This window comes from Topomyia yanbarensis, chromosome 2 (genome assembly GCF_030247195.1).
Source record: "Topomyia yanbarensis strain Yona2022 chromosome 2, ASM3024719v1, whole genome shotgun sequence".
Classification (NCBI taxonomy): domain Eukaryota; kingdom Metazoa; phylum Arthropoda; class Insecta; order Diptera; family Culicidae; genus Topomyia; species Topomyia yanbarensis.
In genome coordinates, this window is record NC_080671.1 from 142,181,218 (window position 1) to 142,207,789 (window position 26,572).

At 40.8% G+C, this 26,572-nt stretch overlaps 1 protein-coding gene across 4 annotated transcripts; it reads left to right on the forward strand.

The window, feature by feature from the left end:
* The first annotated feature begins 717 nt into the window (after nucleotides 1-717).
* Nucleotides 718-26,235, forward strand: LOC131681587 (chromodomain-helicase-DNA-binding protein 1). 4 transcript variants are annotated; one of them, XM_058962469.1, is made up of 8 exons: nucleotides 718-1,200; nucleotides 3,348-3,494; nucleotides 4,992-5,537; nucleotides 5,630-5,742; nucleotides 19,852-24,630; nucleotides 24,690-24,866; nucleotides 24,971-25,090; nucleotides 25,149-26,235. In XM_058962469.1, exons 1-8 carry the CDS (start codon nucleotides 1,192-1,194, stop codon nucleotides 25,360-25,362), a joined length of 6,105 nt encoding a protein of 2,034 aa, XP_058818452.1. In that variant the 5' UTR covers nucleotides 718-1,191; the 3' UTR covers nucleotides 25,363-26,235. The 4 variants fall into 4 exon arrangements, with proteins under 4 accessions (XP_058818452.1, XP_058818453.1, XP_058818454.1 ...); XM_058962470.1 differs by having other exon boundaries at nucleotides 19,855-24,630; XM_058962471.1 differs by lacking the exon at nucleotides 3,348-3,494.
* The last annotated feature ends 337 nt before the right edge of the window (nucleotides 26,236-26,572 follow it).

Below are 26,572 nucleotides of genomic sequence, written 5' to 3' on the forward strand. Positions count from 1 at the left end.
CATCGATTTACATTGTTGTTCCGTTGTAGATTTTGGAGGCATGAAGGACTGGATCATAAGTACAACGATGTCACAAGAAAAGTTGTTGTTAATAAATAAAACTGTTGTGAATTCAACGTTTCTGCGATCAATTTCGATATTGTTTTCTGTTCGGGCGGTCTCTGCCAGAAAATTTGCTCACTGGGGGGCTGTGACCCAACTAGCGAATCACGACTTTATTCGTATTTGCCATGAACCAAACACCCTGTATATTTCAGGTTCACTCATGTTTTGCGAGAAACCAACTCAGTTCCATCAAAAACTTTTGTTTGAAGCAACTAAACTGGATTCATTTATTCTGGTTGCAGTTGAAAGCTGGGAAATCCATCCAGCGACAATCGGTTTTTCTCCTGTTTAGTGCTAATCCATGATGTCGGAAGTAGTGCGCTGGATAGCGCATCATTGTACGAAAACAGCGTACTACTTTCGACGTGATTTCATTATTTAGAACTAGAGAAAATACAATTGTCGCTGGTTGGATTTTCCAGTTTTCAACTGCAACCAGAATATATATTCTCAAGCGAAAACGACAAAAAATGTAATCATACATCACATCGGTAATTTGGTTTCACTCTAATATTAGGCATTTTCACGATAGCGTGTATAATTTCAGTTCAATCTATAAAGTGCGAAATGTGTAGACTTTTGCCGTTCTACTTCTACAGTCGGCTGGTATGGCAAGTAGATCAAGCTCTCCATTGTAAGATGGCGCATTGAAGTGAACTGCAACGCAAAGTTTGCGCTGTGTACTGCCAAGAAGAGCGCCTCGTAAATCCAGCCGTTTAAGGATTTCAAGCAGCTTCAAAACAATAACACGGGTGACCGCGAGTGATTGTGTGTGAATTCAGAAGTTTTTTCGCTGTGATTTTGGTGGAATTTTGCAGTTTTTCCCTCGAGAAGAATTGGAGAAAAGATTTTTTCCTTTGCTACGTTGCCTAGACGAGAGGTCATCCAAAATGGCGTCTAATCGGAAGCGGTGAAAATTTTTCATGAGATGAAAAAAATGATTTTTGGTTACTTACTATAAAGTTTTTGCATGGATTTTTGCGTTTCTCAATAATTTGGAACAAATGTGATTTTTTGAACGTGCTTCCCCGCCAGTGGAGTTACTTTTTACTAGTAAAAGTAAGGAAAAACAGTCTGAAAATCGTCATGAGTGAGGTAAATAGCTTGTTTAATTACTAATTATATCATTTATAGCTAAACCAATCCGTTTTTCATGTTCCGAGGACAATTCCGCACTCTGGAAGTTGTGTCAGGGCGTGGCTTTCCTTCAGCCAAAGTCGAAAATTCTAGCTGAAAAAGTGAAGTCTTTAGTTTAACTTTGCCTTTTTAAGGTTCCTCTCGGGTTGAGTGGCCAATTTATCCGGGAACCGTGTTTTGTTACACACAAGAAATGATTTGGAAAGGTGCCCTGGAGTTGTCTCTTTCCAACAAGACCGGAATCGTCGAAATCGAAGGGGGACCCTTTTTCGCAAAATGCCCTTTTATGCAAACAAGTCGATAAAATCCAGCCTAAAGTGGTTCCCATAGTGAATTTCCCGGCTTTTCTCGATTTGGTGGCCGTTTTTGTGGCATTTTCATTGACCGTAAAGTGCCACGTCACGTGGAAGGTTCGAGAAACACGCGGTCGTTATTCAGTCTAATGAAAAACCAGAATTTCAGGCACTTTTCTGAAGTTTCCTGCATCCGGAACACAAAATACCGGAATAATCTTTGTTGTTGGCGGGTTTAAAGCTGAATTTTGAGGTTTTTCAAAGTTTTTCATGATTACGTAATGCGTTCCTTTGTGGTGAAAAAATTTGAAAAGTGAACAAAATCTAAAATTTTACCCGGTTTTCAAACAATCTATAGCAATTTTGGTTAAAATCTATCATAGGCTAACCAAATGGATCGGATTTTGTCCGATTTTATTCAGCTTCAATAATTTTTTCACTTATTGCGTCGTATATGGCCTCTAGACCCGGACCTGATTGGTTGAAGGAATTTATAGGATTTTCTTCCGGCAAACGTTAATAGCTTCCAGAGAGCGGTTTCCTTCAATAATGTATGTATTTTTCAAAAAAATAACTGATAATTTTGGTGTGAGTGATGTTCTGGGATGTAGTTCTGGATTGTGAATTTTTTCATTGCTTTCCTGAACAGTGAACGGTTCAGCTTTATCTCTGGTATTTGTATCCGAAATGTTCGTTTTTTAGGGTATTGATCTGGAAAACTATTTCGTACTATATTATTGCAAGGTGCTAGTTACAACAAGTTGAAGCAGAGGGTTCTGAAATACATTCAAGAATTTTTCAGCAACAATAATTAAAATGTTCGTTTTTTTAAGAATACATAAATAGAATTAATGTATTTGTTAGTTATTGTCACAACATTGGTCACAAAACTATGCCAAATGCTCAGATAAACTCAGCTAGGTTACCTTATAAATTATGCAAGATTAAATATTTTGATTATGTGCACAACAAAATAAGTAATAATCCATATTAATTTAGTTTTAAGTGTAATTTCTTTCTGTGGAAAAGCTGGTGCGCAAATTTTTATTAAGTGAAAGAGTTTATATTGTATCGTATTTTCGTGATAACTCTTAATAAATCATGTTTAAATGTTAAAGCGTTTTGAATTATTACTTTTGATCAGGTTAAGTAAGAAATCCATTTGTCAATACTATACCAAGTGACTGGTTTATTAGTAAACAATAACTATATAATTCGTTGATGTTATTTGTGTTGATTCTCTTCAATATAAGTATGTATACTATGTGATTCCATCCACGTATCGGAAAAAATATAGTTACATCTTGTTTGATACAATGACCAATTTTATTTTTAAAATTGCGATGTATTGTAACTACATCGGTTCAAGATTTGTCGTCTAGGCTTCTAATATGATTGAAAATGACTAATAAACGAATAAAATTTTAAATATCTCACCTCGTACAATAATTTTTATATAAATTTAATTACTGCAAATGATGGTTGCATATATGAATGTCTAAAAATATTTAATATAGTAGTATTTCAGTGAAAAGAAACGCAGAAATGTTTCTCTACAGCTATTGTGAGCTGTTTGGTTTAAAGTCTTTAACATTTGTGTTTCATATACTACTAGAAAGGAACACATCTTATACGTAGTCGTTTTTTTTTCTAAATGCCGTTACAAATTTACCGTGATGCTTCAGTGTTTACTAAATTAAATACAGTTTAAAATTTTTTATCCAAACTGTCAAAGTTATCGAAAACTTTTCTTGCATACCAACATGAGGTACGATACCGCATTGATGTTTTGTGTCTCCTTAAACTTGAAAGGTAACCGATGAGTCTGATAAACCATTTTTGGTTTCAAAGAACTTACCCGGATCAATGGAAACAACGCATGTATTTGAGCGTCGAAATTATGGCAAGGAACAGCTGGAGGCCTCCTTGGTCTCAGCATGTCAATTGGAAGATTGTCTGGTAAGTAACCTTAAATTATCTTTTTTTAAATAGAAGATTTTGAATTAAACATTACTGATGCTTGTTGCCTTTCAGAATATTTTAATTGCGTTTTCTCTTTTTTATATAAAAGTAAAGCTGTGCTGCAGTCATTGAATATTTGAAAGGACTTGACGTGGTACTATTTGCGGGCAACTTTTTATTTGTCTTTATGAAGTTCTTAATTGGTAAATTGAACGCTTATTTAGTGTTTCTTGACCACTTTTTCAATTTGTTTGAAAGAATTGAAATATAAATTGAAAGAAACTTTGTAGTTACTAAAGAAATGTTTCAAAGCCAGGTAAGTAATGGTCTTATGCAGTTTCAAAAGAAATGAAATTTCTTTTTAATTGAAACTTAACCGTAAATATCACCGGATACGATTCTGCATCTTAGAGTTGTATTCGGTTTTCAACATGATTTTCTGCCGCATTTCTTTTTATAACCTACGATCACCCATGTTGTGTCGAGAGACAACATGCATAGAGTACGCCTCATATCAACTTTAGACTGCCAGCCTTATTCTGCCTTACGACGGATTGATTTTTCGAACAAATCTGGTTTGTTGGAAACTGAATATAGTTAACTTTGAATAGAAATTGCATTCATTCGAGAAAGCGGTCCGCCCAGACTCCAGAATAACGCTGTGTATTTTCATTGTGTTCGAAGCAACAGGAATGGGTTGCTTAATCTTTCAGCAGTTATGCCATTATCTGCATGTAGGAGATCACCGGGAGCTCCATGCAAATTTTTCTACAATTTCACAACGATGTGCACTACGCGACTTCCGGAGGGTTGAGTTTTTTGTGATTAAGTCTGGTTATTACTCCGTTATTTGGGGCCAGCTGCAATAGCACTAATAATAGACGCTAATATTTGGAATAGCGAGTCATTTTTTAATGTACAACTCTAGACAATCCCAAGGAGTTTCTAATCAAGTTCGATGCCGTCATGGTTCCTAGGAGTAATATAAATTTATCAAGTTACAAAGTAATAGAACATTTAAGCAATTTAAATTTTTCATCATGTAAAACCACTATACTAGGGCTATAAGCTTTTTCTGTTACATATACTAGTGCGTACTGAAGCTACTAGTTTGGTTGAGTTCGATAGTTCCTAGTAACATGTGCTGGATTTAATCCCTTAAATGTTATATTAATTTCATGTTAGTTTTTATAATTTACCTTTGGATCAAATTTCGGATGCAAATTAAAATATTTTTTCAGTAACTAACTTTGACATAGCATCATAACAAAAGCTATATTCGTAAAATTTGGAAATATATTTTTTTCCGATTTTGTGCACTGAAAGTGCAAATTCAAAACAATCCCCAAGTTTGGTGCCTTTTTAAAGCACCCCGCATCGCGATACACATTGTCTTCAACAATACCGTGGGTCGACTTACACTTTTCAGCAATCAGGTCTTTAGTCACAATAGCAAACGTTAAAATTTCCCCCTTTTCCATTTCTGTTCCACAGTCGAAGGAGGACAAAAGTGACTCGGAAAACGAATCCGGTAACGACAGTCAAAGCGAATCCGGTTCGTCTGCTTCGGATAGCGACAATGGTTCTGAGTCGTCCAGTGCCAATTCGAGTGACAACGAACAGAACAGCAGCGTCAACACTTCACACAATGACGTCGTCCAGAATAGTACCCGACCCGAGGAAAATGGTAATGCCTCGGAGGAGGAGAACAAATCGAACACAACAGTGCACAACGTGAGCAAATCGGGCGATGAGGATGAGTCTGAAAATGATACGTCCGGAGCCACGGAAGAGCATAGTGGCTCTGCGCAAAACAGTAGCCAGATAAAAGATGAAGACACCAAAGACAAATCAGGGTGTACTGATCATTCCGGATCGGAGGACAGTGGCGAAGAACATAACAGCGACTCGGAGGATAGTGGCAAACCGAGCAACGCCAGCCAGAGTCAGGAAGAGGGTGACGAAGAGCAGGAGGGAAGTCAGAACTCAGACGAGGAGGATGAAGATCAGCGCGAGCAGTCGTCAAAAAGTAGTTACGATGTAATATTTACCTTGAATACGGATCATTGTTTATATTAAATTGTCATTTTTTCTTCATTTTCTCTTTTATTGTCGATTTTGCCCATATCTAGGACGAAGATTACGCGGCGAATAATCGACGAAACAACGCCCGTAAAAAGGCTGCCAATGCACAGGCTAAACGTAAAGCCACTGCCCCTGCACCTTCCAAGAAGAAAAAGAAAAGGTGAGTGGGAATCTTTATTAATACAATTGACACTTGTGGAAGTTTTTGAATATCTAGTTCGTCGAGCCACAGATCATATTACCTGTTCTAGGACCTGAGGGTTCTAATATAATATTTTTATAATTTAATATAAACTCAACATCCGATTGAAACCTGTATCCGAAAACATTGTTAAGCGGGGGCGACAAACCATGTAGAATATGCTTGTAATCTTTTTTTCCTTATCTCTAAATTTCACAATAAGGAAAAATCCGGTAGAAGAATATTGGACGCCACCGAAATATGTAAATTTTTCAGCCACCCTTAAAAAATTCATTACATTTTCTTGTTTAGCTCTCCGGAAGTCGCGCAAATTGCTCACCGAACGAGCACCCGCTGGTGCCCTAAGACGATTTCGCTAGATTTTCAAAGCAGCGTGCACTCAGTGCACTAGCGCGACACCTGGAAGGTTAACTAGGTTTTGATTTGGTCCCCTCTGTAATCATTACCTGATCCGGCTTCGAAGGTTATTCGGTAATTGCATAAAGAAAAACTACTTTGGAAATAATGGGTGATTAATGTTAGGGGTCTGACCGAAATCCGAAAAATTCTCAGTGATCCTTAAAAGGTATTTTTTAAATTTTCATGTTTCCCAAGGTTTAGATTTTGTCGGAGTTAATTGTAACGGGAGCTGGTCATTTGGCATAATGGACGTTTAGCATAACGGACCTTTGGCATGACTGCCTGAAGTGATCATTCTGCAGAATATTTGGCATAATGGACATTTGGCTTTCTGTAAAAAGGTCACTTTGCATAATATTGTTAAGTGATCTCACTGAAGGTGCGTTGATATAACAGGAATGTATAGTTCATCAGCAAATAAACCAGAAGGTTAAACCTGCAGTAAACAATAATCATAATGTGTTTTCCATTACCTATTTATTACATATTTCTGAAGTTGATTGTTTGTCTATAACTTACGTTGTAGTATACTGTAGATTTTATTGGTTTTTTTGATTGAATTTTAGTTTTTCATATAGCGTTTCAATAATTGAAACTATCCTAACTTTTCGCATAGTCTTAAGTTATGTGTTTCCCTGTAGTTGAAGAAATGGCAAATAACCTCCAGTGTGATCATTTCTCAAAATTATACCAAATCCATATCAACATTTGAATAGGGCTAATAAGATTTGTAAACAAACTTTTGTTTTGCTGATTTCTCCTAATTTGTTATCATTTCAACACAGAAAACATTTGAAATTGATTCGACCAAGGATAAAGATGTTGATTCATGTGTATTTTTCATGAAATTCAACTCGGTAGCGGAATAATGAGCGAGATAAGTTTGTTTACAAAAGTCTCATTAGCCCTTTTGAAGAATTACTATTGAAATGTCCATTATGCTAAATGACCATTATGCCAAATGTCCGTTGTCAAATGACCTTCAGTGCGATCATTACTCAAAATTATGCCAAATGACCATTATATCAAATAACCGTTATGCTAAATGTCCGTTATGCTGAATAACCTTATGCCAAATCTGGATAAATATGTGAAAAGGGCATATCGCAAATGAGAACCTCTCTGTGTTTACTTTCTCTTCCGTCAATAACTAGGCCGCTTTTACGTTTGCCCCTTAACTCTTTGCATAATATGGTAGACGACATCAAAGTCTTTCGATATTTATTGAAACAATGTTGGAAAGCTTTATGATGACGTCATAACAATCGAAAGAGAAAGTAAACAGAGAGGCTCGCACTTGTGATATGCCCTTTTCATTAGAGGTGTGCGCCACGCCGCCGCCGCCGCGCCACGCCGTTCGTTGCATGTAAAAATAGTAAGCACATCGGCGTGACGCCGGCGCGCCGTCGACCTTTACCTGCATTCGGCGGCGCGGCGCACACCTCTACTTTTCATATGTTTATGAAATGACTATGTCAATTGGCTCAAACCCTTACTGAAGACACTATTACTGATAATGCGATATATACAGCGTCGAGCGGGAGCACGTCGTTTGGCATAAGTTCGTTTGGCATAATGGTCGTTTGGCATAATGGTCGATTGAAATAATTTGAAATATACATTAAAATCTTTGTTATATTTGGCTCGCTCCGCTCCGTCGGACTTAAATTAGTTGATAGCCCCTATGTTTGAGTAAGCCGGGCAAACGAGGGGATCATAGGTTTGCGTGTGAGAGATTACCCCTTGCGACGGTGGGACGGCGGCCATCTCCCCTGGCAGATCCCCAGAGGCTTTGTGCCGCTTCGGATCCTTGGTCTCTGTTATCCGACAAAGCCAAGGAACATTTGATATTTGGATTAAAAAACTGCTTATGTTTGAAAGAAGAAGTCAACCCCTAAGTTTGAGTAAACCGGGCAAACGAATGGATCAATAGTTTACTTGAGAGGGCTATTTGGTATACAAATTCATGTCTGAAAGAAGGAATAAACCCTTATATATGTATATATTTACCAAAAACAAGGGTTTATTCCTTCTTTCAGTCTGTTCTTTAAATTTGTATATCAAATAGCGCTCGCAAGTAGACTGGTGATCCACTCGTATGCCCGATTTACCCAAACTTAGCAGTTGATTCCTTCTTTCAATCCTGAGCAGTTCTTTGAATCTGCACGCAAAATAAAACGCGTGCAATCTGTTGAACTGCTCGTTTGCCCAGTTTACTTAAACATAAGGGTTGATTCTTCCTTCAATCATGAACAGTTCTCTACAAACATATGATTTCGGCTCAGAAATTTCCCTTCAAAGAGAATTTTGACAATTGGCTTTTAGGCCGTAATCATATGTTTGTCGAGAGTTGTCTGAATCTATATACCATATAGCCCTTGGCTTTGTTGCATAAGCGAAACCAAGGATCCGAAGCGGCGCAAAGCCGCTGAGGATCCGCCGAGTGCGGTGGCAACCGGCTCGCCATCGTAAGCGGCGAACATTCGCAAGCGAACCTGTGATCCACTCGTTTGCCCGGATTACTCAATCATAGCCCTAACCAGTTTACCAGCACCAAGCTTAAAGCGATGTGATATAACCAAATTAGGCGTCAACGCACAATATAACAGAGATTTCAGTGTATATTTAAAATTATACCAAACGACCATTATGCTAAATGACCATTATGCCAAACGAAAGAATGTGTCGCCTGCTGTTATGCCAAACATTACAACATTATGCCAAACGACGTGCCCCCGTGTCGGCCATAACGATAAGGCCTCTTTATACAAAATGCAAAATATGTCAATTTCTATCTTTTCTTTTGGATATTGCGTTACATCTACACAAATTTTTTACTAAAACGGGAATAGAACATATTCACCGTCATTATATTGAAATTAAAAGATATTTTATTTGAGCCTCGAGAAATTAGCGACAAAATAATAGGACCAGTCTACAACAATGAGTGATTAGTATTCGTTTGTCGTTTGTCTATCTGTGCGTTCGTCTGAGAATTTGTGACAGCTGGAAAAGGGAATGGATGTAGAACTGGCGCATATGATAGAATAGTTGGTAAATTCAGTGTTCAATATGTACATTCGCTTCTATTCATTCGGAAAAAATTGGAGTTGTAAATTAAGGTATAAGTTGACCGACGCACGTCAATCATCCATTCCCGGTTAGCATAGCATGATGAAATCCTGTTTCTGTCGTAGTTCTATTAGTTTGCTGTACCATTACTGATGTATGCAAAAATTATATCGGAAATTCATACACTTCTAGTTAATCTCTTTGCATCCTATTTCTTTATTCAGCATGTTATGAACCCTTTTATTACTATATCCTAAATTAGATTGATACTAACACCCAATAACACAATTGTATTTTCTCTCATATATACTCACAATCTCCCATTCCAAACGTGCAAACGCTCGTCTCCTTCGCGATAACTCAAAACTGGCCACAAACGCGAACATGCAATTGCAATAATCTACACATACTCAAGCAAACCCACCGCTCGCGCGATCATGATTCGGTCACGTCCGGAAATCTACCCTCGGTTATAGAAGCTTAGACTCATACCTTCAGTTGGACCAATCCAGCAATGACGCTCATACTCACTAGACAACGTTCCACGGCGACATGACCGGGAACTCTGGTGATATGGGAGAACTGACTCTTCTAGCATGCAGCACTAAAAATTAAGTATCAGACTCACGTTCCGCGCGCAATCATTCAAGAATACATGCGAATGGCCACACGATTATAACATCGAATTTATGCACGCAAAGTTACACACACGCTAGCGCAAGCGTCAAATACGTTAACATACAAACGCTCGAGCCCTTCGCGATCACACTATCCACGCCAACAGACAGATGTGCACCCCTGGACTCGAACGCTAAAATTCACACCTTCCACGCACACACCACCACAGGACTCATAATATGACTTTACATACAATCTCACAAGGTTTTCGTCTGGCAACAGGGGGAAGTACATCTCAAACGCAGAACTTGTCATTTCAATGATGGCCTTGGATCTGCGTTGCCTGTGTTCAAGGCACCATAGCTTCGTTCGTCAGGTCAACTCGCTAGCCACCACCCTCGGCCCTAGTTGCCCATAAAGGGACGAAAAAAACTGTTAAACAATCATACTCATTTTAGTCACCATTTTCAATATATACACGGAAGATCCTATATTAAAGAATTTTATTCTACATTGTACTTTTGTGCCAGAGGTTAATGATCCTCTAGTGGAATTTGTTATTCGTATATCTGTACCTTGTTCCAAAAACCTATAGCTTATTATGAGTTAAAAGTGGTTTTACAATATCACGGGGATAGCTCAATTGGATTAAGCGATAGTCCAATTAGTGTCAACGGAATTTGCTTCAGAATATGGCGTGTTGTCACAAAATAAGAATTCATCAATCGAACTGAAAATTCGAAAGGCCATTTTTTAAAAGAGAATTTTATTATTCATTTGAGCTTAAACCACGATGGGCATTTGCAATTTTTTTTTTGAAAATTACGATATAAACTAAACAAAAATAACCGAGAGTCATTTGCCGTCCATTCTTGGCACTTTTCACCACTTCTCGTATTAATTTGCGTCCATATTGTCGTCGCTGAAGTAGCTCTAAATTTCGGTGTAAGAAGTTTGGTGTTTTCGAACAACTTTGATATAACCGTTTTCTTTCGTGTTTATTTCTCCCCTAGGTATGTCAACTATTGACTTGGGGATATCGTGAAATATTGTTTGTCTGGCATTTATTTTTTGGCCAGCTGTCTGATCTGCCCTCGAAAGTTGAGTAAGACGGTATAGGTTGTTTCAGCCGCATTCGCTCCACCCGAACACTGTCCAGAATGCCAGAGAAAAAGTTTCTCCATGTGTCGTTTGTGACGGATTTAATTTCTCCATACTTTGATATAAATCTTTTAATATAATCCATGTTATTACGAGGTGCGTAGGCAAATTTTCATAAGATAAAGGTCCATATACACGGGGATCTTGGTTTAGACGTTTTCATATTCGACGTCGTGTTGCATGTTGTTCTTCGCTATGAAGCTATCTGTCTCGGCTAAGGAATCGAACTTTATTAGTACTACTGTGCCGTTTTGCATCAAACAGTCCTTTTTGATGCATACCTATTTTTAGAAAACACATCCAAGTCATACAGTTTATTCGAAGACTTCGTGAAAAAGTACCAAGTCTGTCCCATTGTTGAAATTCTACGCATAATTGTCCCAAAAAAGTTAACAATAAAAAAATAATTACGTAGCGTTTAGTTAAGAAGTACATTACGCAAGATATCGGGCACTGAATAATTTGGTGGAAAAGTAAAGCTTCACTAAAAAAGAGATGGCCGTGGTAAAATTAATTACACCAGTGAGATCAATCCTGTAAAGCTCTTCATTTGTATCGTCGCTTCCATAACATGATGAACGCATCTATCTCCGATTTTGACGAAGCAAAAAACCTCCCGAGTAACCAGAAAACTTCCGACATACACTTTTGTAAACAAAATGAGTAATGAACATCGTTTGCATAGATCGTGGTGAGACGGATATGCGTAGAATTTTCCCATTCCTATCCGATTTCTTGGCATAACAGTCCCACATTCTTCGTAAAACCCAACGTTAATTGGATTTTCATAATGGAAAACTGGACTGATTATATTGGAAACGATTGCTATGAACGTAATTCTAGATAAAAGCTTTATTTGTTGTACCGTTTCTCTCCATATGGCTAATACAATTTTCATCTTCTATCGCGTTTTTCTCAGTTGTCAGTTTTGCAACATGGGACAATTGGTCATAGAACGGTATTACTTGTCTTGTATGATGTACCGCTGTAGGTGTAATACTTCTGTAAGAACAAGTTCCATTATCACCTTGATCATCTGCTCTACCCCGCGCGTTGTAGGTCGAAGACCGGTCGCCGTGGGTAGTATTTTTTGTTTCCATGCTGTTTGCAAGCGGTGCGCTTTTGACTTTTGATCTATACACAAATGAGGCAGCAAACTAACAGGATTTTTGTTTTTCTTCACCTAATATACTACATGGTTCTTGAATAGTATGTGGTCAATAGATGTATGGAACAAGCATATTTTGATATGGTAACTGTTCTTAACAACCCATTGTTTGTATGATCGAGTATGAAATGAACGGTGATGAGATGGCGCCGGTGTTTGAGTTGTAATCGTGACCGCCACCCATCTCAGTTGGTCTGGGTTCAATCACAGCCGAGGTCGTTGTGATTTTTCTAAAGTGAAAAAATCTGTAGTCACGTCTTCCTTCGGAACGGAAGTAAAGGCGTGATCCCCGGACCATGAGTTGATGGGTATATATCTAGTCTAGATAGTAGAGCTACCTCTCTGGTGTCGGTCTTTGTCTTCGGTCGTAGCGGAAATAGGCTGCTGGAAAATAACTAGAAAATGAAGAAGAATCGCATCCCTATATTTACTAAAAATATGCTCCTCCCGTAATACTTTTTTTCTTGTTTATTTGACACGGTTCAAAGCGTTAGCATAACTGAGCCGTGGGTCTTTTAAAAATTTTACAATATGTAGAAATTAAAATAAACTCTCAACTATCCATATGATCTTGTTGGTGCAGCTTGCTGCTGCGTGTTGAGATCCTCTTCCTTGGTGGTGAAAATTTAGGTGCATTGTCTGCCGCACCTTGAGGGTCATTCGGTCCGTCTTCTCTCGCGTTTTCGTTCTTGTCATTGTCGTCATCGGTACTGCATTCATGATGCTCATGGTCGGATGTTCTTGTTTGTTTCTTGTACTTCCGGATCGCTGCCGTAAATCCTTCTTCATCGGTGCTTGATTCTTTATTGGTGCTGTTGGTTGTTGCTTTGGAGACATTTGCAGTAATCGTAGTTACTTCGATGTTGGTAATGGCAGTTGGTTTAGTGGCACTAAACCCGATCGTTGTTGAGCTGGTGTTTGTTACTACCCGGTCCGCAGTTGTTGGTTTACCAACCGGTTATGGTTTAACATACGACGACTGTATACCGACTTTGGTCGTCGCAGGGGGAGATTCCTTAGCAGCCTCTGCGCAAGGTTTTCCGTGGTGTAGCGGCTGATCGCAATGTTGGTACGTAGGAATCTGCCCTGTGTGCGTGACTAGTGTTCGTTGAGTATGTACAATACCTTTAAGGCATCTGCCTGAGATAGACAAGTAGGAGGGAATACGTTTTGTCGGCCGCATTCTCACTACACGAACGCCGCTGCCAACTCCTGGGAAGAAATTCCTCCAAGTATCTTCTTTAACACTATCCACCTCTCCGTATTTTGACATGAGTTTTTTAATAGCGACGGAACTAATACGTGGTGCCAGGTTATGTAGCTTTATTTCAATACTGTCATCGATATACGTTGGGATGTTGTATAAAGTCGACGGCGTGTTTCAAGTTGTTCTGCGAAGCGAATGATTCTGCTTGGCTAATGTTTTTGAACGTAATCAGTACCGTATGACGTAAATGATGGAATTGCACGCCGCTAATTTCTGCTATGTTGAGCTTCATGTTCACCTTCAACAATTGCTCCACTTCACGAATCGATGGTCTTACCGGACATTTCGAGAAGTCAACAGCAACACAGTTTATCCGCAACGGGACATACTCTTCCTTTGCATTATCACTCATTGTTTGTTCACGTTTCACACACTAGGTAGAAGGAATAAATTTTTGCTTTTGCAAATAGACAAAGCAACAGCGGACGGGTAAATTTGATCACTTGGCCTGCTATAGCAGCGGAGCGATTTATAGCTTCTGAACTGAGCAAGATGAGAAACCGAACTGATCCCTATAATACTTGTGGAGTGCGCAGTAATATATACGACCTCTAGCAAAAGCAAGTATCGGTCTAACTTTCCTTCCCTTTCCTTACGCGATCTATATTGCGGCCTGGCCAGCGCCGGTATTGATCAATAAACACTAGGATTATCCGTATTAGTTGCACATTGAAAGATGTTTCGCTACACTCAAACATAATTATCTACTGATTCCCTGTACAACTTCAGCTAGTCCAGATCAATAACGGAGTAGCAGCCAGGGGTGGTCGCACAAGTTCAAGCGATAGTTACGACAATCGAGTTTCCGACCCTTCTTATAGGAAAGGGCATATGAGGTCATCCAACAATCCAGAGGTATTTCTTCTTACATATGGACTATTTCGATCGATCATAAGTATATTGCTTTCTTCTATCAATTTCATGGCCTGTCTTAGTCTATCCTCTATGTACAGTAATTGAAACTTGTGTGATTGGTTATATAGTGACATGTGGCAGTGTGGAACTTTTTGCGTTATATAATTTATGCATCCCCTTACTACCACTAGTAGATAGCAGATGGAAAAGATAGAAAAAGACTTCTTTATAGCGTTAGGTAATGTGGTCAGGCGATAATTGCAGCAATTAAACGTATTTTCGCAGATTGTCATATTTCCGTTATACGCATTACAGTGCCATGTACTATGGGATTCCATATACACATGGAACAATTATGCCTAGAGAGGTAGCATAGCACTCCTAACATGTCCATAGTCACCTTCCAAAGCTCAGTGTTTTGGCCAACGGTTTTCCTGGTAGTTATGGTAGTAGAATTGTATTACTCTACATTTCATTGTGGATATCCGATCCGATCTGCAATATACCTCAGAAAAAAAAACATGCGCTGCACTACCCAGATAGGTTTGCATTTTAACACTCAAAAGGCATGCTAAAATTGTGACTTCAAGAAGCATTGCTCCTTAGACCCGATGAAATCGAAAGCTTCCTTTTTGTCGCTTTATCAGTGAGAAAATCGAAAGCTCGAAAACGCTCGATCATTTTTATTTCGAATTACAAGTTTATTGAAGCTAGAGAGCTGTAACTGGCCGGGCCTTTGAGACCCCTTGCCTTTGGCAACTTACCATTCAGTTCAAAGTCGATGTTTTTTTCATTATTATTTTTAATTTTGCTGTATTTGGTGGGGAAATGAGAGAGTCCAAAACACATGATTAGAGGGGTAATGGCTGAATGGTCCATGCAAACCACAAAAATGCCATAGGAGAGGATAAGGGTGTGGACTGGGGTAGGGTTAAGGATTTGATGTATACGAAAAATTGCGCTGTAGAATATGATGCAATGGTGAATTGAGAAGTACCACTATTGGCTGTTTAGAAATAAATATATGTTTCTCCATAAGGTTATATCAAATGTTGTATTTAGTGATTATTTGATGTCAATTTATATGTTCAATTTGCACCGTTGCGATATCAAGATTGCGAGATCGTTAGCGTAGGTGTGCGTGGATGATCGCGAAGGAATCAAGCGTTTGTATGTTTGCATGTTTGTCGCGTATTCCAGCACATGTGTGACTTCGCGTGTATAAATTCAATTTCGTAACCGTGTGGCCATTTGCATATTCGCGTGTGTTAATGAAAGATCGCGCGGATCGTGAATAATATACTTAATTTACAGTGTGCGGTTCAGATTCTAAAAGAGAGTGAGTTCTCGCATATTATTAGAATTCCCGGTCATGTCGCCATGATGTCTAATGGATATCAGCGTTACTTTCTATTGGTTCTAGTACCAAGGGTAGAGACTACGCGAGCGAAAGATGATCGCGCGATCACGGGCATTTGTAGGTTTACGTTTGAGACTGCATGTTTAAATATACACATGCTAGACGGTTCACTTTATCACCGGGGTGTTATCATTTTTGGGAGATCGCGAACGTAGGTATGTGTGGATGATCGCGAGCGGCTACCAAAGATCATATGCTATATTGTCATCTTCGCCGTCTTGGCATGGGACACTTCAAAGTTTAAAGGAGCCCCAAACTAGGGCTTATCGTGAAGCACCAACCTCTAGAAAGAACTTGGCGCTACAACAACTTGGTACACTATTTCGACCATGGCTAAGTGGGTAATAAAGGTTGCCAAGTTCAATACTAAATTTGTTCACAATGTAGCTTAACTAAAAAGAAAGTATACAGTCATACTTAAAGCTTCTATGTCATATAATCACTGTAATCCTGCCTCAGTAGAAGATCCCCCGTACCACGATAAGGTATTGTATCATGCCGAGGGAGTTCAAAGTCGTGATGTTTTTTGCTGTATCAAAAAGTCGTCTCCAGTTCACTCGGTCTATGGCAGTTTGTCGTCAGGCTCACAGAGACCGCAGACTCCTCGGCATCTATTCAACTTGGTTGATCCATCTTGTTCCTTCTTTTACTTGTCGGATTAATTTCGAGACCCTTTTTTAAACCGCATTGTCTGACTATTGTATTCTGACGACTACCGCAGCCGCCCAATTTTCGTTGTGTGATGGGTGGTTCTGCAAGCAACAGTTGCAATTCGTGGTTCATACGCTGTCTCCACATTCCATCTTACAACTGCGCTCCTCCATAGATCGTTCGCAACACCTCCGTCTGCAGACACTTAGGGCACGTCACTCTTGCCAACATAGTTCAGCTTTCGTGGCCGTAGAATGGTGAGCGTTTGTAGATGGCTAGCTTCGCGCGATTACCTACCAAAATACATCTCTAAATGTCCACTGGTGTCATTAACGGCGGTCACCTGTTAGTCAAAATACACGAACAAATCGACCACCTCGATATCATCGCCATCAATAGGTATTCGCGGTGGAACGCGTAATGTTTCTTCCTTCTAATTCCTTGCTCTCATTCGCTTTGTTTTAATCTCCAGTCAGATGAGGGTTACCAGTGTCGTCTAAAAGTTACGTGATCGAGGTCGTCAGTGAAATCAACAAGATGAACAGACTTCTGGAAAATCTACTACTTTTTTTCTTAATTCGTTTATTTGACACGGCTCAATGCGTTAGTTTAGAGGAGCCATGGGTCTTTAATATATTTACAAGAAGTAAAAAATAATAATAAATTTTATTTTGAGCCTGTAAGATCCCGTGCGCGCAACTTGCTATTGCGAGCGGAGATCTTTTTTCGCGTCGAGAAGATGTTCCTTCTTTCGCCAATTTCGGGGTTACCCATGTTTGTCTCGTTGTTGCTTACGTCGGTATCATCATCTTGATTACTGCCGTGATACTCGCGATCAGATCTTCTTCCTGGCGTCTTGTCCTTGCGGGTCTCCATCCTTGGTGGTAGCTTCTTCACTGGTGGTATTAGTTAAGTTTGAAGCTTTTGCAGTTGTCATTATTGCCTTAACTGCAGCCACAACATTGGCAACCGATTGTGGTTCAGGTAAAGATATTGGGGCTTGGGTTTTGGTATTTTTTTCTGCAACTGAGCTTTCCTTAGCAGTTTCTGGGCAGGGTTGTCCGTAGTGCGCCGTTTGTCCACAGAATTGGCACGTATTCGTGTGTCCCTGATTTGTACAAAGAGTTCGCTGTGTAATGGTATCACCCCCTTCTGTGTTGTACTGCAGGGTAAGGTAGGAGGGAATGGGTTGGTCTACCCGCATTCTCACCACAAAGACACCATTTGAAATACCTGGGAAGTAGTTTTTCCATGTGTCCTCCGTAATAGATTCCACTGCTCCAAAAAGCGACATGAATCTTTTAATTGCCACTTTGCAAGTAAGTGGAGATAAATCATGTAATTTCACTTCAATATTCCCATTATCCATGTATACAGGGATCTTGATTTTAGCGTTGTCACAAATAAGCACGTGGTTTAAGTTGTTCTGCGAAATGAATCTTTTCGCCTGGGCGAATTTGTTGAAGGTTATCAGCACCGCATGTCTGACGTGCTCAAGCTGTATGCAGGTGACTTCCGAAAACCGAAGTTGCATTTTCACCTTCAGCAGATGTTCCACATCACGAATATTTGGTCTTATGCGAAAAGACCTGAAGTCAATGGCCACTGTGTTAGGTCGAATAATCACGTTTTGTCGATGAGACTCAGTCATCTTGATAGATCACACAAGAATAAAAATAACGGTACCCTTTGTTGTTCAGACAATGCACACAAGGAACTGTTTTTTCGTTCGCTTTGCACTGGCTCGGACAGAAGCAGGAGCACACTGGGTATTGTGACCGATGCCTTTGATGGTTGAAAATAGACTGAATCCACTACTTTTGTCACCTTCCAAAGCGAACTGTAGACAGGAAAGCCCATCACCCTTTCCGATATTCAAAAGGACTCTAGAGCGTTTCTGATACTCAGGCGAAGCCCATCACTCGATCCATTGTCGCTTTGATCAATCGTTTCATTTTGTCCGTAAGCCTGTATTCGTGCATTACATGCACCTCGATCGGTTGTAATCATATCCTTTGCGTGCGAATGATATGCTGCGGTTATAGAATTTGGGTATAGTTGTGTATACGTCAGGAATATGAGTGCTCAGTAGTTGCTGCAATCCAGTTTTTCACTCCGTACAGATCTTTATGCAGTTGTCATTGCCAGCGGTCTTATTATTCCTCAATCGTCCTTCTTCTTCAGTACATCAGGTACAATCGATGCTGGTAATCTGTCGTTGGCTGTGTGCGTAACCAGCCTGATTCTTCCGCTACTCTCTTTGTCCATTTAGATTCGTCATAATACCGTTTCCATCAGAGACAACTTACGACAACAGACACGTGTATTTCGACCCCGACTTGTAGTCTTCGTCAGCATCCGTATCAGTATAGTTTGCAACTGTCACTTTTTGAAAGGCACTGCCAAATCCATGGGAGTGAGGATTCTAAGTACTGAGTTAAGAATGAGTTTCCGTTGAACGTTACAGAACGACTTCTGCATTCAAAGCACTTTTTCATTAAGCTACACATTCGTAATAGCGAATTATTCATAACAGCATCTACAGCTTAAGATTTAAGGTTCCCCCGGGGTTGGATGCCTGGATTTTCCCAGGCGAGGCCTCGGAGTACTTCGCATTGGATGATTTTAAATCTGACTCAGCGTAGATAATTGTCAAAACAGGCGTATTCAGCTTCGAGACAAGAAATATAGTTCCGTCATCATACGTCCAAAAATCAAGGACCTTGCGAACCGTCCAGGGTTCGCTGGATGTGGTCATACGGCGGCCGGCAGTAGCACTTCTCCCATCAAATATTCCCAGCTACTGTAGGCTGAACAGAGGCCGAAATGTGATGTTTGTACCGCACAAAGTTCAATTTGATAGCAGCTGCAAATAGAAGGTTTTCGGCATTATTTCTTCTTGTAGCTGGCAGTTTGCTTCAGACCAGCCACATTGTAGTACCGGTTTTTAAATTGCTCCTAGGAAAAACGCAGTATCAATTTGTACAAATGTCGCATAGGTGAGTGATAAGTTGGAACTGCGGATTTTGATATTTGCTTCCAGATTGTACGTTATCGAGTTCTGATTTTATGGAAAACATTCGTTTTGTTATCATTTCTTATATAAGCGAACTTTCGTGACAAAGTAAAAATGAATGCGATTTTGGCAAGATTCGAAACCTCACACTCTGTAAGAATTCAAAATATTTGAATCGAAAAAATCGTAATATTCTTGATGGGTTCTCAATAAGTTAGAAATTGATACGCTTTTTTGGAATAATTTTAAACTTATTGACTATTGCACTTTCCACTGCTGCTTGTTCTAGATTTTTTCCCCAACTCTGCTGCGCAGAATCGGAAAATTTTCGCTCTATGACGACATGCATCTATAATTAAAAAAAAAAAACTTTGCCTCCGCTCTTCTCATAGTGCGTTGTAAATTTCAAATTTGTTTTGCTTTTTTTCCTCTCGTTTCAGCAGCCGTTGGAAATCGGACACCTCCGAGGACAGCGATGTCAGCGAACAGGACAGTTCCGATGATGCCGGCGGCAGTTACGTGGCTCGTCGGACAGCAGCAGCTGCCAAAAGGCGACCGGCTCCGGCCGCGAAACCGAAAGGGAAGAAAAAGAAGCGAGCTGCCTACTCTTCGGATGAAGTTAGCGACAGTGGGGAGGATCATTCGCGACAGGGACGAAATCGGAACAAAACAGCTGTTAGCTATAAGGAGGCCAGCGGTGATGAGCAGACTGATAGTGAAGATTTGCTAGAAATCGATGCGGAACAGGCGGAAGCTGCCGCTGTTGCCGCAGCTGAGGATGAAAAGACTGAAACGATCGAGCGGATAATTGGTCAGCGGAGAGGGAAGAAAGGTGCAACCGGGGCGGCCACGACCTGTTACTCAGTAGAGGAAAGTGGCGATCCCAACGAGGGGGTCGATGAGAAAGATGCCGACAGTACCGAACCACAGTATCTGATAAAATGGACCGGGTGGTCCTATTTACATTGCACGTGGGAGTCCGAAGAGACGTTAAAGGAACAAAGGGTGAAGGGAATGAAGAAGTTGGAAAATTATATCAAGCGAGAGAACGACGTTGAGTACTGGCGGAAGTACCAAGCTGGACCTGAGGATATAGATTATTATGAGTGTCAGCAGGAACTGCAACAGGATTTGCTGAAAAGTTACTACAATGTGGAGCGAGTGATAGCACAAGTAGAGAAATCTGAGGGAGGCACGGATTATCTGTGCAAATGGGAATCACTTCCTTATGCGGATTCCACCTGGGAAGATGCTAGTTTAATTGCAAGGAAATGGAATAAAAAACTTGAAGAATTCCATGAACGGGAGGAAAGTAGGCGGACTCCTTCCAAGCACTGCAAGGCAATAAAATATCGTCCCAAATTCCACCACTTGAAGAGCCAACCGGATTATCTAGGAGAAGATCGAGGACTGAAGCTGAGAGATTATCAGATGGACGGTTTGAACTGGTTAATTCTCACCTGGTGTAAGGAAAATTCTGTTATTCTGGCAGATGAAATGGGTTTGGGTAAAACAATTCAAACCATTTGCTTCCTTTACTATCTTTACACTGCACAACAGTGTTACGGACCGTTTCTGTGCGTAGTTCCGCTGAGTACTATGACCGCGTGGCAACGGGAATTCACCATTTGGGCTCCGAATATGAACGTCGTCACGTACCTCGGGGATGTTCCCTCACGAGAAATTATTCGGCAGTATGAATGGTGTTTCGAGAAAAACAAAAAGCTCAAGTTCAATGTCATCCTCACCACTTACGAAATTCTATTAAAGGACAAAACCTTTCTGGGAAGCGTCAGTTGGGCCGCGTTGCTGGTTGATGAAGCTCATCGATTGAAAAACGATGATTCACTGCTGTATAAAGCTTTGGAAGAATTCGATACTAACTATCGACTCTTGATCACAGGAACGCCTCTGCAGAATTCACTGAAAGAATTGTGGGCCCTGTTACATTTCATCATGCCTAACAAGTTTGATGCTTGGGAAGCTTTCGAGCGCAATTATGGCAACACTACCAACGACAAGTCGTACACTAAGCTCCACAAGGAACTCGAACCTTACATTCTCAGGCGGGTGAAGAAGGATGTAGAAAAAAGTCTTCCCGCTAAAGTGGAGCAGATACTTCGAGTCGAAATGACTTCAATCCAGCGACAGTATTATCGATGGATTCTGACGAAGAATTTCGATGCCCTTCGCAAGGGTATGAAGGGCTCCATCAATACATTCCTGAACATTGTGATTGAGCTGAAAAAATGCTGCAACCATGCTTTGTTGACGAGGCCCACCGAATTCGAGACGCAAACGGCTGCCAATCAGGATGATGTAGTGGTGCAGTTATTGAAAGGTTCCGGTAAGCTGGTCCTGTTGGATAAATTGCTGTGTCGTTTGAAGGAAACTGGCCATCGTGTGTTGATCTTCTCACAGATGGTACGGATGTTAGACATTCTGGCGGAATATTTGCAGAAGCGACATTTTTCATTCCAGCGATTGGATGGAAGTATAAAGGGGGAGATACGGAAACAAGCGTTGGATCATTTCAATGCCGAAGGTTCGACGGATTTCTGTTTCCTGCTGTCAACGCGGGCAGGTGGTTTGGGCATTAATTTGGCCACAGCAGATACGGTAATCATTTTCGACTCGGATTGGAATCCACAAAATGATTTGCAAGCGCAGGCTCGAGCGCATCGTATCGGACAGAAAAATCAGGTTAACATTTATCGGTTGGTAACGGCCAGATCAGTGGAAGAGGATATAGTTGAGCGAGCTAAAAAGAAGATGGTGCTGGATCACTTGGTAATTCAACGAATGGACACAACGGGTCGGACGGTACTTGACAAAAATGGCGCCAACAATACGACTAACCCTTTCAACAAGGACGAACTTTCTGCAATTTTAAAATTTGGCGCAGAAGAGCTGTTCAAAGAGGATGAGGACGGAGACGACGAACTGGTATGTGATATTGATGAGATTCTCAAGCGGGCAGAGACGAGAGACGAAGCACCAGGAATGCCCGGAGATGAACTGTTATCAGCATTCAACGTAACGACGTTTGATTTCGATGAAGAGAAGGAAACTTCTGCAATCAGGAAGCCTGTGAAACCTCCAAATGATGCGGAATTGGATGGTGATACAAAAGATTGGGATGAGATCATCCCACAGAATTACCGAGAGCTGATAGAGGCAGAAGCACGAAACAAGGAATTGAATGATTTGTACCTTCCACCAAGACGAAAAACTCTTCAACAGCTAAATCAAGCGAACGAAGAGGGAGGTGGCAAAAAGCGTAAAAAACGAGAGGCAGAAGATGAGAGTGCCGATGAATCGGATGCCAGTGAGGAAGGCAAAAGCAGTAAAAAGACAACTGGACGAGGAAGGCCTACAAATAAAGAAAAGATTACTGGCTTCACGGACACTGAACTTAGAAGATTTATTAAAAGTTATAAAAAATTCCCAGCTCCGTTGAAACGGTTAGAAGCGATTGCTGTTGATTCTGAACTGCAGGAAAAGGCACTCTCGGAGTTGAAACGGATTGGCGAACTTCTCCAAGAACGTTGCGTGCAATTTATGGAACATTCGAAAGAAAACGAGGAAAAAGAGAAAAATACTTCGGAAGAAAAAGCAAAACGAGGTCCTCGAGCAGCATTTTCTATTCGTTTCGGAGGCGTATCATTCAACGTCAAAACCTTATTACAGTGCGTGGAAGAGCTTCAACCATTGGATGATGTTTTGCCAGCTGATCCAGAGGAACGCTCAAACTGGCAACTGAAAATCAAAACCCGACCTGCGAATTTCGACGTAGAATGGACCAGTGAGGATGACTCTCGTTTGCTACGAGGAATCTATCAGTTCGGTATAGGATCATGGGAAGCAATGAAAATGGAAGATTCGTTGAATCTCGGCGACAAAATCCTGTCCAATGATGTAGAGAAAAAGCCGCAAGCGAAGCATCTTCAATCTCGCTCCGAATATTTGCTTAAAATCATCAAAAAGAATCTCGAGCTGAAAAAGGGTATCGGCAAGAAACCACGCAAACAGCGAAAACCGCGCGGTGAAAGCAAAGCTATCTCAGCAGAAACCGTCCAATCACCTTTGTCGACCAGCACTCACAACGATTTAGACATAAACGAAGGGTCTTCTGCAGAGGATAAAAAACCTGTTGTTCCACCCAAAATTAAGAAACTTTCCGAATCGGATTTGCATCATCATCACCACGATCAGGAAACAAATGCCAACGGTCCCAAGGAAAACCAAAAAGAGCCCAAAATAAAGAAGGAGCGTAAGAAACGCGAGAAAGCAAAAGATACAAAGAAGGATAAGAAAAAGAACACAGGCCCTATGCATTTTACAGCCAACAATGAACCGTGTGCATTAAACATCATCGGAGATCTGGACCCAAGTGTGTTCAATGAGTGCAAAGAAAAAATGCGACCAGTGAAAAAGGCCCTCAAAACGCTTGATAACCCCGACCAGACACTCCCACCACAAGAACAAGTAAATCAGACACGAGCATGTCTCCTCAGCATCGGAAACCAGATCAACCAGTGTCTGTCGGTGTATAAAGACCCGGAGAAGATTAAGGAATGGCGAAGCAATCTTTGGTATTTCGTTTCCAAATTCACCGAGTTTGACGCTAAGAAACTGTTCAAACTGTACAAACACGCTTTGAAGCGTAGTGAGGGCGATGAAGGCGGGGAAGGCAGCAGTGGGGAAAAGAAGAAAGATCACCATCACCACCACCATCATCATCACCATCACCACCATCACGCGAAGGACGGAACTGGTTCATCCCAGAACTCCCCGGTTAAGGAAGCCAAAGAGAAAGCCGAAAAGGTGACGAAAAAATTACCCGGGACCCCTCAAGCCCTGCAAACCCTTGGTAAAATAAAAAAGATTAGCAAAAAAGATAACGGCCAGAATCGGCAAATTACACCGGTAATTACGACTCCACTGGCTGAACAGGGTAAAGAGAAACCGGTAAATGATCGTCGCGAGCGAAAAGAGCGAAAACGACAACATGGCGCAACGGGTACGCCGGATCGGGGTGGAATAGGAACTGCAGATGGGGATACCTCCCACCAGAAAGAACGGGACCGGTACCTTGGGCAGGATGGATATGGCAATAGTGAATCGAAAGACGACGGGGCACATTCCAAGCGAAAGCTTGAGGACGGCGAGTTGGATGAGAACAGTAAAGAATACAAGCGTCTGCATGGTGATGGAAGGTAATTTCAGCTTTGTTTTTGTGTGTTCTGCTTTTCCCTAACGCCCCCTATTTACACAGGAATGTTAGGGACCGTGACAAAAAATGGGATGACTATCCTGACCGTGGTAGCATGCGAGGAGCATTGCCTCGAGGAGGTGCCCCAGGTACACCGCAAAGTATACGCGGTGGAATGTATCCCGATGGAGGTGGGCGTGGTGGACCATACCCAGAAGATCGGTGGAGTGGTCGTGATAGGTAAGTGAGACCGTTGTTTTCGCAAGAACGTTTCAAATTCCTCTGACATGTAATGAATCTGTTGGTCAGACTGATTATTTTAACTGACTCTCTTAATTTTCCAGATTTAGTGACCACAAGCGCGATCGGTTCGATAACTATAATCGACACCCGCCATCTAACTATCACCGAGATCATCATCGAGATCGGGATCGGGGCGATCGTTCATACAAAGACAAACGAAGGTAGTATTTTTGCATGCTGGATGTAAACAAGAAAATACTCACTATTCGCCACTTTCAGATACCCGCCACCGCCAGGAGGTTACTCCAACAATCACTATGGAATGCCTCCGGGTAGCTACTACCCACCGGAGGAAAATCCTTACCGATACGCGGCTGGCTATGACCGCGGTGGGGGCCCACCAGGTGGTGGGGCTGATTTCATGGACTTTCGGTCTGGGGGTGGAGGTCGAGGTGATTACGATCGAAGGCCACCACCACCAGCAAACTCATAACTGTAGCTTAGCGTGCACTGAATTCAGAGAAGCTGTGTGTGTATAATATAGTTTAATTCAACGTCTCTGACTAGTATAAATAGTAGTTGCGCTATATAAGTTGTATATAGTATGCATTCTTCAAAAGTTCTGCTAACTGTAAAAGCAAAACTCGTAGAGCTCGTGAAAATAGTTTTTTTTTACAAAAAGAAATATTTTAAAAATGTTATAATTTATTAAGTCTCCAACTTTTGTCTAAAGATGCTCATTATCATAATTGTATTAGGTCAGTTTTTTGTTCATTCGCCTCGTGGAATAAACCAGAACCTAAAAATCTGTTTGATTTGCTCGTGTACATTTTTGATACTACATCGTCTCGTCCTTTTATAATAGTCGAAGTGTCGAGTTGGAAAATAAGCGCAGTACTGAGAATCGGATTAAACCAGCGAAATAATTACTGGGACTTGGACAGGTATGTTTGAGCACTCAGATGTGGATAGCTAGTATTACGAACTAAGCAACTATTATTAAAACTGCATAAAAGGAGCAAATAGTGTGAATGAGTGCGGAAAACAGCAAAGGTTCAGAATTCACTTTACACTTTTAATTTATACCAACCATTTGTCGATAAAAGTCTATTTTTACAATATGAACAGTTGTCTAATACGATCAGCAATTTGCGAAAGCCAACGTATCGCTACTACATGGTTTTGTTCGGTTCGCTGTGAAGAATAGATCATAATTGTAAGTATTGGAGGGTACAAGTCGCTAATAGAAGCGGATGAATGTGATTTTCGAAACTTCCTTGAAACGGATGTGTTGTAAAAACTACTGATCGAAAAGAGAATGGTTAGGACATAACCAGTATAATAAAAAAAACTAATCTATTCACAAGTTGTGTGTACGTGTTCTTTGAAATCTAAAACTTACCGAAAACGACACTTTAAGGCCCAAGTTACTTTCTTTGAGGATGTGTAAGAATTGAACGCTTGGTAGTATGCGTAGAAAAAATTGTGTACGGCTTTGCTGCCGATTTATCCTTATAAAGCATTCATTGAACTCTAAAAGAAGAAAATCAGTCGATTTATTAGATTATCAGGATTCAAATTATGCAAAATAGTTGGTGGAAAAGCAATTGACCGGGCAGGATGGTACTTTGGAAAAAGTGGCTGTGGTTTTTTCACTACGCAGTTGTGCTGCGTGCCCCGGGACAGTGTGGTGGTGTGACGAA